Source organism: Mastacembelus armatus, chromosome 17 (genome assembly GCF_900324485.2).
Source record: "Mastacembelus armatus chromosome 17, fMasArm1.2, whole genome shotgun sequence".
NCBI classification, from domain to species: Eukaryota; Metazoa; Chordata; class Actinopteri; order Synbranchiformes; family Mastacembelidae; genus Mastacembelus; species Mastacembelus armatus.
In genome coordinates, this window is record NC_046649.1 from 1,067,533 (window position 1) to 1,079,522 (window position 11,990).

At 38.6% G+C, this 11,990-nt stretch overlaps 1 protein-coding gene across 2 annotated transcripts in view; it reads right to left on the minus strand.

Annotated features, from left to right (window-relative positions):
* Positions 1-10,446, minus strand: part of paxip1 (PAX interacting (with transcription-activation domain) protein 1) — a 33,462-nt gene extending 23,016 nt beyond the window's left edge. For both annotated transcript variants that reach the window (XM_026313244.1, XM_026313242.1), the window contains exons 1-12: positions 10,264-10,446; positions 7,846-7,980; positions 7,291-7,334; positions 7,060-7,123; positions 6,646-6,756; positions 6,358-6,433; positions 4,957-5,472; positions 3,834-3,931; positions 2,959-3,667; positions 1,684-1,778; positions 1,387-1,482; positions 912-1,049 (exon numbers count right to left, since the gene is read on the minus strand). In XM_026313244.1, coding sequence (XP_026169029.1) covers positions 912-1,049; positions 1,387-1,482; positions 1,684-1,778; positions 2,959-3,667; positions 3,834-3,931; positions 4,957-5,472; positions 6,358-6,433; positions 6,646-6,756; positions 7,060-7,123; positions 7,291-7,334; positions 7,846-7,980; positions 10,264-10,344 — 2,163 coding nt within the window. In that variant the 5' untranslated portion in view covers positions 10,345-10,446. The remainder of the gene's footprint in view (positions 1-911; positions 1,050-1,386; positions 1,483-1,683; positions 1,779-2,958; positions 3,668-3,833; positions 3,932-4,956; positions 5,473-6,357; positions 6,434-6,645; positions 6,757-7,059; positions 7,124-7,290; positions 7,335-7,845; positions 7,981-10,263) is intronic.
* Between the last annotated feature and the right edge of the window lie 1,544 nt (positions 10,447-11,990).

An 11,990-nucleotide genomic window follows, 5' to 3' on the forward strand; every position in this document is an offset into this window, starting at 1 on the left:
ATGTATTTGCAAAAGAATGTAAGAAACAACTGTTTCAACTCTGTGTCTTTATTAAGTAAACCAACAGATTTCAGGCAGGGTTAATTTCATTGACAAAGTATTTTTGTTATAATTTTTGTCAACAAGTTTTCACTGACGAATACGAGACGTTAACTAAATAAAAATTAAGTGATGACGACGAAAACTATAATTAAAATATATTGACATTTTCGTTGACTAATAAAAACGAGACAAAATTGTGAGTGAGGGACGTTTTTAGAAAAGATCCAACCAGAATTAATCTTCTTAGACACACACGCACATTTGAAAAGTAACTGATCCACCTAGTGACGCGGGATGTGCGAGTACACGACATCATCATAGCCTACACTGGGTTTCTGTCTGACTTAAACTATAATGAAATGGCAACAGCTGGGAGAAAACAAAGAGAAGATATATGGGTCAGTTTCACGTTTGATGCAATGGCATTACTGCTAAATACAGTTTTTCTCTTAAATATTTTGGAGTTGCACTTTTGCTTTAAAGAATGAAGAATGTCATATGCAGGTTATAAACAATGCATATCTAATTTTTGGTATTTTATGGAAAGGTCATATTCCATATATATTAAATGTTTTTTATTTAATTTTAATTTATAATATTTTGTATATTACAATAGTTTTACTAAATTACACTTAAATTAAATCCAATATATTTTAATCTACTGTAGAATTAGTCGACTAAACTCTTATGCTATTTAGTCGACTAAAACTAGACTAAAACTAAAACAAAGCAGATGACTAAAATATGACTAAAATTAAAATTGCATTTTAGTCAAAAGATTGACTAAAACTAAATTAAAATCTGATGTCAAAATTAACACTGATTTCAGGCCGGTAACAAACATGACTGTGTGAACAAAAGTAGCCTACGTGCTGAGAGCAGGGCTTGGCTCCAGGAGGGAAGGCAAAGGGCACATGTAACGTCCGATGAGGAGGAACCATCCTCTTCCTTTTTAGTACAGTGTTGAGCCAGTGTGCTGTTATACACCGCTTCCCCTCTCTAAGTGCCTGGAATAGAATCCACAACACACATCAACAAGTGACAGACACTTGTCACTAAAATAAATCATAAAATAAATCATGGAGCTTATGACTTATTAGTTCAATGGTCAGCAGACCCCTCCTCCTCTTAAAATTGTAACAGACAGTCATTCCTTTCTCCTGTCAATATGTTTATCATCTCATCTCTTTATTTTCAGTATTGTCTTCTTATAGACATCACCTGGTTCCTCTGGCTTTGCAGAGTTTACTAGAGATGTGAAAAAGACACAGACTGACACTGCATGTTTTAGAATTGCAGAGCACTAAATGTAGTTGTGTATGTGATGAGAGCACAAATCTTTACCTGCACATACATGTTGCTGACCTGGCTCTCACACAGCAAGTGTGTGCAGCGGCTGGTCAGGGTGGGGTCAACAGCACCTCCACATGCCTGGATGACCTGTGATAGGAATTTAATCTTTAAACTTGATTTCTCAATTTTTGACTCTGAAGAGCATTTCTGTATCTTTTTTCAAAAACATGTTAAATATCTTAAAGGTCCAACATATAACATAAAGTGCTGCTCATTTATTCCAGGCACTGAAGGGAGACTACCATCTTCTCCTGATTTTTTTTCTGTTTTACTAAATGACAGTCTTACCCTCTTCCATGTGGCAAGGAGTTGTTTGTCAGCCATCTGTTCTGGGTAGTCAGCAATTGCAAACACACAGCCCAGCAAAAAGCCATCCTGTGGAACTGAAAATTAGAAGAAAAAAAAAAAATCAATTATTTAATCATTTGAGTAAGAAAATAGATAGAGCTGACAAATATCAACAACTACAATATTTCTAAGCTGCTCAACCACCTTTGGCAGCATTAACTTCAAGTAAGTGATTCTTGTAGCTGTGAATGCACAAGACTGCACAACATTCAGGAGGAACTTTGGACCACTCTTCCTTACTGAACTGTTTCATCCTAGACATATCCTTCACCTGCTGTGAATGGCTATCTTGAGGTCATTCTACAGCATCTCAGTTGGGCTAAGGTCTTGGCTTTGACTGGCCTTTTTCTGCAGGATACCTTGATAAACTTGGGAATCTGTCTCTCATGATGGCATTCTGAATTGTGCCTTTGGAGGGATCTTTACTGGGAACCACCTTCTCTGGAGAGCAGCCACAGTACCAAAACATCTCAGTTTACAGACAATATGTCTAATTGTGATCTGATGAACATCTAAGGTCATTTACTCTGCAGTCCTTTCCAGTTACATGCAAATAAACAACTCTTCAGTGAGGCCTTCTGAGATTTTTTGTGTCAGGCATGGCTCACATCAGATGATCCTGCGTCAATAGCACACTGACACAGTTTGACTGTCAAGGTAAACCACACCTCCATTCTCACTTCATTGATTGAACTCCAGTTGATGTTTAGTGACATCAGAATCCTAGTGTTGGTATTTATTTTTCCACCATTACTCTGTGTGTTTAATGGGTGTGTTGAAAAAAAAACATGAAAATCATGACTGTGTTTTATTACCTTAGAAATATGTTGTTTGTTGCTACTTTTTAACTTTGGTTAAGATCAGATCACATTTCACTACCAATTTATACAGAAAACCAAGAAATTTTGTGTATATGACTGCTGCTGTTGTTTTTACATAAGTCAAAACAGTTAGCAGTAATTGATGCCATGCATGCTAATAACAATTTGTGTAGAAGGTTATAAGACATAGTCAGGTAACATATTATTTTCAACTCCTAACAACCCCACATCAAGTTCTAAATCCAAAACGTTATTTCTGGAAATCTACAGTTTTAGTGATCTTCCACAAATGCAGCAACTCCAAATGTAAATACCAACAGTGGTCAGTTAAACACACTGGTCCAGATATTACACACTGCCATGACCAGACACCAAACTGACTACTTGTACTCACTCTCTTGTCCTGGCTCGTGTCCAAAAAGCTGGGAGATGTGAGGAGACTGTTGGAGCTGAGGCTGCAGTGTAGCCTGCTGCTGCTGGCTCTGGTGCTGCAGAGCCTGCTGCTGATGATTCTGCAGGTGTTGTTGCTGCATCTGCTGCATGTGTTGCTGCTGTAGGAAGTGCTGTTGTTGCTGTAGATGCTGTTGGTGCAACTGCTGCTGATTCTGTTGTTGCTGTAACATTTGCATACGTTGCTGCTGCTGGAACTGCTGCTGCAACTGTAAGGCAGGCCGTATGAGCTGCTGCGGCCGTAGCTGCTGCTGGGAGAATGCATGCTGCTGCTGTTGTGAAAATATCGGCTGTTGTTGCATTTGCTGCTGCTGCTGCTGTTGCAGAAACTGTTGCTGCTGTTGGGGCAAATGTGAGAATCCTTGCTGTGCCACCTGTGACTGCTGCTGTTGGTGTTGTAGCTGCATCATTTGATGGTGCTGCTGGAGGTGCATCATAGGATGCTGGGGTTGCTGTGGTAATTGTTGATGATGTTGTTGGGCAGCCTGATGTGACTGCTGCTGTTGGAGCTGCTGCTCCGCTGTGAGGGGCTGGCTGTTCAATTTGGGCTGATTAAAGAGAAGAGGATTGGTACTAACAGGTATCTGAGAAGGGCTCTGATTGGGTTGCTGCTCTAATGGCTTTGTCTGACTGCCTGTCAGATTCTGAATGACCTGCGACAGAAAGATAAAAAACATAAAACAGACAAAACACAATAAGAGATGTTAGCTTCATCAGTCCATATTCACTGCTACTAGAATAATATTACTTATGATGTGGTGAAACTAAGTCAGAGAACTGCTATTAAAAAGGTGTAGGGAGAAGGCTGAGATTTCTTACATGTGCTACATTGACAGGTCGACTGCCTGGCTGCATGTCAGAATTGTTTGTGATGTTGCGAAGGGTCCTAGCATGTGGACTCCACCCAGGGATGCTCTCTGGAACAGAAAAAGAAGAAAGAGATTAAACCGTTATCCATTAATATAAAATATTTTTTCTGAAGATTTTCTACTTGTTTACTACTTTCTTCTTTGTTGTTGATATTCAGTGTGGATATTTGGTTTTGCATTATTTAAATAGTTTTAAATTTTAAAAAAAAAACTGCAAAGAGCAAAAAACACGCTGATCCACATTCAAATTTATCTGAATATTTCTCACACAGGTTATAGGCCCCAATAACCTGTGTGAATTTGTTTTCACGTCACACTTTTCGAAAGCCCAAGTGGTGGTCCTGTATCTCACTGTCAGACAAATCCAATGTAAAGTTGTGCAGAGTCAAAAATTGCCACAATAAGACTGTTGCTTTGATCTGCTTATACAAATGCATACATTGATGGTCCACATAGCGACGTTACTCCTGCACGACATTCAACAATGCTAGTAAACGTTTTCACATTACACTTTGCTCCGTCAAGAACTCACTGAATTCTTTGTTGCGTAGGCAGCCTGGACCTTGGTGTCAGTCCATTTGCAGGTTTTTGTCAAAAGCTGTTATTTACACTACTAAAAGTAACTTATAAAAAAAAGCCGGTTGCTGGTGTTCCATTGGCTGCATTACTATTTGATGAAACAATGTAGACAAAGGCCATTGTGGCTCTTAATGTACTGGAAAGTACCTTTCATTATTGCCAGTCCAGCTCCAAAAGTAGGAGCTGAAACAATCCCCCAAACAGTGTTCTAAAAACTATTTCTAGTTCTCTACTAGTTCTCAATTCCTGATGTGCAGACACACAAAAAAGGGAAACTTCCTCCAACAGTTCAAAGAAATATGAAAATGTTCTTCTGGTGTAAAAGCACCTTATGTTATGCTATCTAGGGTTCCTGCCCCGCACTTAAAGGAATTAGGTTGTACCCATTAATCACACGTTGTGACATACCTCAAAACTGACATCACAGTCAGACACAGGGTGAGACCAAAGGCCTGTCAAGCAACTGTTATCACACACAGCCATGACATACTGACCCTGCTGTGTGCTGTGACTGATGGCAGCAGTTGCAGAGCAAGCCTCTGTAGGCATGGCTCGTCCACTGCCAGGTACAGGAGTTACAGTGGAACACAGGTTAATCAGCCCACTTCCTGTTGATGACACTGGGTCTTTGTTGCTGGGTGGCCCACCCCTCCGCCTGGCTGTGCCGGTTGGAATAGTGCGAATGGGTGCTATGACCTCAGCCGGTGTCCAGTTGAGGTTGGTGCCTTCCTTCTCTATGGAGGACTCGTCGTCTGAGTCGTCAAACATGCGCTCAGCTTTGTGGGGGGACGATGGAGAGAGAGAGTTCAGTTTCTTCGGCCCCGGTCGTCTGCGAGGGCTGGACTCTTCCCCAGACGAGCTGCCACTGGTCAGCTGGGATTGCTCGGGGCTGTAACTTCCACCTGAACTGGAGTGCTGGACATATGATTCAGCTTCGCTCACCTCCTCATCTTCAGGTTCCATGTATGTGAGTCTGGGGTGGTAGAGTGCCTCATCCTTCCTGCTTTTGTCTGTTATAAAAGGTGAAGAAAAGAAATTGTTGGAAATGTATGATGTATACATATTTTCATGTTACTTAATACACCATTAAAATAAAGCACAGCTATACCCTCAAAGTCCTCTTATTTGGCAAAAATGCCTGTTTCAGTTTATACACCAACACAGACTAAAGTATTTTGTTGACCGGCAATTTATATTTTTGTCTTAATGAATCTTCAGAACACTCAATCTCAGAGACCAGTCTTCACTGAGAAACAGTACATGATTCGAATAAACTTTATTCATCCTATCAACCGAAAAGTTAAGAATATCACTGCCCAGAGTAGAGCCCAAGCAGACATTAACCTAGTGTAAAATATTTAATGCCATGTCTAAAACCAAGTATCCACACCAACCAATATACTATTATTATTAACACCATAATAAATTATATTTTAAAAGAGTTTAAACTCTTACAATTACGCATATTTTTCATTTACATTTTTTCTGTCAGGGGATGAAATTATATGTTGACTGATTCTTTCAGAGCTACGCTAATCAGTAAATAGGAAATTAATCTGCAACCACAAACAATGAACTATTTCAGTCATTTCTTAAGCAAAGGTGACAAATATTTCCTGGTTCTTTGATATATATGATAATAAAGTGATCACATTTAAGATGTGGTTGGTTGAATAAAACAAGCATTACATGACTTGGGCTGTATTAAATCAAAACCCTTTTCTAGCACTTGATTAGATCAAATAATTCAGTGATTTATTGGTATTCACTATTAACAAGTAATGAAAACAAACATTAACTGTAGCTCTATTATATTACCAAATCTGAATACAGACTAACAAAATTCGACAGCTAAAAAATGCATAATTCAGCAGACTGATCTGCACTAATGTAACCTTTAACAGAATCTGTGATCCAGTCCAGGGTAACAATCTTGATGCCAGCATGTTTCAGAGCACACTCAAACTTGGCCTGCAGGGAAAAATGTAACCACAAAATATAGTGTATAATTAGATGTATCCATATTAATAAACATGATAATCCTTTTTTGCTTGTTGCAAAGTATGTATCTAGAAAATAAGTTTGAATACCACATCAGTTTATGTAAAGTACCTTAGTTAACATGAGATTATGACTGAAATTCTAGTGAAATGGTGAAGATCACACACAGATCATCCACTTACCCCCTTTGGTTCTGTCACCACTAAATGGGTGACCTTCTTGTTGAGGTTAAGCTGGCATTCTCCTCCATAAAATGTTACGTAAGCCCACAAAGCACTAAGATCACCTGGAAGCTTTACACGCACGCATGCACAGAGACACACAGACACACACACAGAGAAAAACTTGTTTCCATTTCTCATGGAGGCATTATATTGACTTAGATTCATTTCCTGGAGACTTACTTTAACTTTTACCATAACCACTACTTGCCTAACCTTGACTCTTACCCTAACATCACTCTAACTTTAAACCAAGTCATTTCTTTCAAATTTAGTGATTTACTTGGTGGGGACCAGGATTTTGTTCCCCAGAGGAAGCCAAGTCTCATTCAGTACCAACAGTGTACCAAAGACATGTTTTATACATACACTTACCCTGGGAAGACAAGCAGTCACACCAAAGAATATCTGTCCTGATTCTGGGGAGAATCCAGTAACTCTGTGGTGTTCAGACTTATGGAAAAATACAGCAAAATGTAATGCCACATTGGAACTGTGATGAATACATGCTATATTGCTTTGGGACAATGATCCCCTTACAACCTCCTTTTTTAAATTTCTTATGTTGTTAATGAGGTGTTCTAGGATTTGATGGTGGAAGGATACGGTAACAGGTCTCCACATCGGACTGAGAGGATCACCCAGGACGGCTGGAAGACATTACGAATATTAACGAAATCATCTCCCATAAGATAAGATAAACTTTATTCATCGCCAAGTGGAAGTTCATAAAAAAATTCAATAATAAATTCATAAGCTCTGAATAATCACAACATAAATTAGAGACCTGTGCATAACACCTTATGTTTTTTTTAATAGTTGGGACATCTTGGTAGCCCTGTCTTCACTCTTTATTACAAGCCAAGCTAACTATCTGTTGCCTGAAGCTTGATATTTACTAAATAGGCAGGAAAAAGAATAAAAGGTCTCTTCCTTAAAATCCTTCCACCAATTGCAGATGAGGGCAGTCACTTTAACAAAGCCACGCTTACAAGCTTTATGAAGATTGTAAATAGGTAATTAGTCCTGACTTCAGGATCAAGTTAAAATAAAAAGGAAGAAATTGTTAAAAAGCAAGTACTCAGTTGCTAAAGAACATATTAAGAATGAGACCAAGCCTACCCTGGGTTTAACCTGACAATACTGTGGTAGAACCCCTACCTTGACGACAGGCAGGTCAAAAACCTCTCTTGACTCGCCAACCTCAGGATTGTCTCCGTCCTCTGCAATGATGTGAGTAGCCAGAGCATTGTATGACACCTCCTTCCCCTTTCCTGTTTTCAGAAGCTGCACCACCTGGAACATCAGAGGATTCAGTCAAACTGGGGGACAGAATCGAAAAGGATAGAGAGGAAGAAAAAAGAAACATAACAGCAAACAACTAAACAACATCAATTAGCAACATCAACACCCATACTTTGTTCAACAATACAATGTGAGACATTACTAGTTGTAACAGTGCAACACAACATTGTTAATCACAGCAATAATAATAATAATAAGTACTTTATTAATCCCCAAGGGGAAATTCAGTTGTTACAGCAGTTATTAAATTTGAGATTATTTAAATTATATTGATTAATAGTAATTCATAAAGTAATTAATAAAGTAATAAAGTAATTAACTATTTATTTGGGGGGGTTAGTGTGTGTGTGTGTGTATGTGTGTGTGCGCATATATATTGAGGAATTATAGAGTCTTATGGCCGTGGACACAAAAGACTTCCTGAATCATTCAGTCTTGGCTTTAGGGGATAATAATATAATAATAATAATAATAATAATAATAAACTAGCAAACATAGTAATAAACACAATAATGACTAATAATTACTACATGCCAACAATACAATTTGCAGTGTCAGCATTGATACACAGTATGAAGAAAAATTTATCTCACAATATTTTTCAAAATTATACCAATTTCACGACATATGGTAAATGGTCTTATACTTGTATAGTGCTTTTCTACACTCAAGTGTACTCAAAGCGCTTTTACACTATTTGTCCATTCACCCACTCGCTCACACATTTATAAACCGGTGGAACAGCGACCGTGGGCAACTTGAGGTTCAGTGTCTTGCCCAAGGACACTTCGGTCTGTGGACAGGGAAGCCAAGGATCGAACCCCCAACTCTCTGGCTCATAGTCGACCTGCTCTACCTCCTGAGCCACAGCCACCAGCTTGCGGCTAAGGTGGTGAAGCAAATTTCTTGTGTTACCGCCTGCGGAGACAACCTTAGCCCAACAACATTTGCAAAAAATAGTCATTGTTGGGCTATCTGAAACCAAAGTACCTCCACACAACAGACACAGCTCCTCTTTTTGGTACAAGTTCTTCAGTGTCAGTTTCTGAACTTTTCTCATCTTGTGGTTTTCTCGTCTGTCCTCTCCACCTTCACTGTCACACATACAGCTTTTGTAAGTGACATACACCGGTATTGAGGTATGTTAAAAATTTCATAGGCTCATAGGCAGGACGCTATAGAGGGATCCCACATAACACAAAATTAAGTGAACACAGGCAAGGGGCATTCTCAGAAAGAGATAACACAGTTTACAGTAATATTTCTAAATAAAAGAGTTATAAGGTCTCAACAGTGAGGATGGTACAACAGAAACATGCAGTGCCATTTCATATCACTATCCTAGGTGATTCTCTGTGTCGGAACTGAAAGGAAAGAGCATTTCACACTATGGGAAGTAACCAAAACTGTAGAGGAAATGCTGCTGGATTAAACATGGAAATGTGCAGGTATGTTAAATATGATCCATTACCATTTAGAATACAACTTCTATATAATTCTAAAATAGCTTTTTGTCAGACTGAGCTAATAAATTTAAAAGTTGATTAAAAGATTCTATTCATTATTTCCATCTTCTAATTTCATCAGAAACCTCAACCTCAGGAGCTAATGTATCACCTGACAAACAAAATTGTATTTCATCCATTGTCCCCTTAATGGGATGAACGAATTATTGGTCTCTGCTGAATATAAACAATTTGAAAGAGCGTACGGGTCTCACTATTTGGCAGGAAGTACAGTTCTGTGGCACAGGTCTCTAATACCAACGAGTGAATTAGCGCTACGTACGAAGAGTGCGTGGAGCTCACTAAAGGAGAGCCCTATTCGGCAAGATGTAGACAGGCTGATGTACATGAGCAGTGTGTCATATCTTACGTGTTGTGTTTTTCGTTACAACAGCACCATAAGTGCTGGGTTTTTTTGAGCGTATGGGATTTAGAAGAAGCAAGCTAACAAACTCCAGGTTTATCACTAGCTTAGCAAGCCCACTGACATAAACCGCACGCTAGAAGCCAGCAGCTAAGTTATAGCTAATGCTTAAGTGCAGTGATAAGGAGCTTCTGCACAAAATATTCACAGTCAACGAGGACCATAAACACGTAACAAGACATAACACTGGGATCGCCCCAACGTTATCCAAAGAGCAAGCTCAATGTTATGCATTAAAGTCAGTGAACTTGCTAGTTAGCTTCGCCCGCAGCACCTCATTTACATTGAATGGTGCTAGCAAGTTAGCATCCTACCAACTTAGCTGCAAGAAGCTAATGTACTCACCTTTTGATCAATGTCCCCAACCACGTAAAATTTGACATCTTTGAAAAGTTCATCGGAAACCTTGTTTTCTTCTTCAGACATGATTGTCCATTAATGCATCAGGACTATATCATTAAAAGCAGTCAAAGGCTACAAGAGTATAGCGCTTGTATTACTGCAGCTACTTCGCTACATACAACCACTGGAGACAGTGACACTCTAGCGCCAAATCACTGAGCGCGTCTTGGACTACGACATTCTGAAATACTGAGGGGGGGATTGTCATGTGGTAATATAGGTTTATTTAAACTTTTTTTCTGAGTGTTCTTTTCATCGTGTGACTTTATGTGGTTTTGTAATATGAGGGTTGATCCAAAGACAAATACAACAGATCAACAGGGACGAAAATATATGCATTTTTCTCTAACAGGCATGTAATCCCCCTGTCAAATGAAGGTGTATGTTTTTGCCCAACCTGTAAGGTTCAGGCTGCAAAATCCTCGGAGGAAATATACATTACGCAAGTGGTATAATGATTATACTAGTATAGTCAGGATTATGGAAACAGATGTAAAGTTTCTCTATGGTTATATTAGCATTAGTATTAGCTAATATAACAGTTGAAGTCTGTGCAGAAGATATTTCAGACATGGTTACTCCTTTCAGTGTCTGGGTCCAGAATAAGACAAAATACTCAGACACATTGTCATTGTTACTGACTTGGACACCGTTATTACTATAGAAAACTGGAATGATTAAGTTTACTTTACTTAGACAATGCAAGAATGATTTTTTGTTGCTCTGTATTAATAATAATTTGTTCAGTAAAGTAATGTACAATCACTGGTGGTGGCATATATGTCAAAAATGAAGACAAAAAGGTCTGTATTTGCAGACATAATTATTTTTATAACTAACATCATTATTTTCGCTTTACCATGAGCATTGCCGCAAGCAGCCCATTTATATGACCACCACCATCTTACTAAAAGGATGGATCATTCTAATTTTCTAATATGTAAATTTTCTATAATTTGTTTCAGCAGTAGTTAATTACTTCATTTATAATTAGGTGTCATGCCAGCTGTCAAGCACATGCACATAGGTAAGTGCATGCAGATGCACTGCACAGTGAATAGATGCTTCAGTGCTAAAAGACCTTGACAAATTGAACTACAGCCAATTGAGACCATTAATTGGAGTAGCTTTCTGACAGCTACATTAATGATGTAGATAGCTGCCTCTTGACCTTGTTGATGTGAAATGTAGACATTACTTTTGACATACCATCTGTCATTATGCACCATGTCATGCATGGTATTTATTCCTGTCATCCTTTGCACCACACCCTCCTACTGCTACCACCCACCCCAATCACAACAAGACACGGTCAAAAAAGCAGTGATTGGATGGATAACCATTCAACTAGTAGACATCTCATAGATCCGAATGTATCTAATTATATTTTTATTTTTAAAGGTACAAAAGCTGCACTTCCTAAGTGGACTTGATATGATTTTTCCAATTTGATCATTATTTCTGTTCATGTGAACAAGCTATTGTGATTGTTAAAAGAAAAAAATCTGTGTATATAATGACAGTATATTTGGGTATTCTGAATCAAAATGGTGGTAATGAATGAAGTGGTAATGATGCTATTGTGAATCTTCTGTGGATCGACTCACTGGTAAGTCATGTTCATAGAGCCTTTGACTTTGTTACTTTTAGGTGATAGTCATACCCAACAT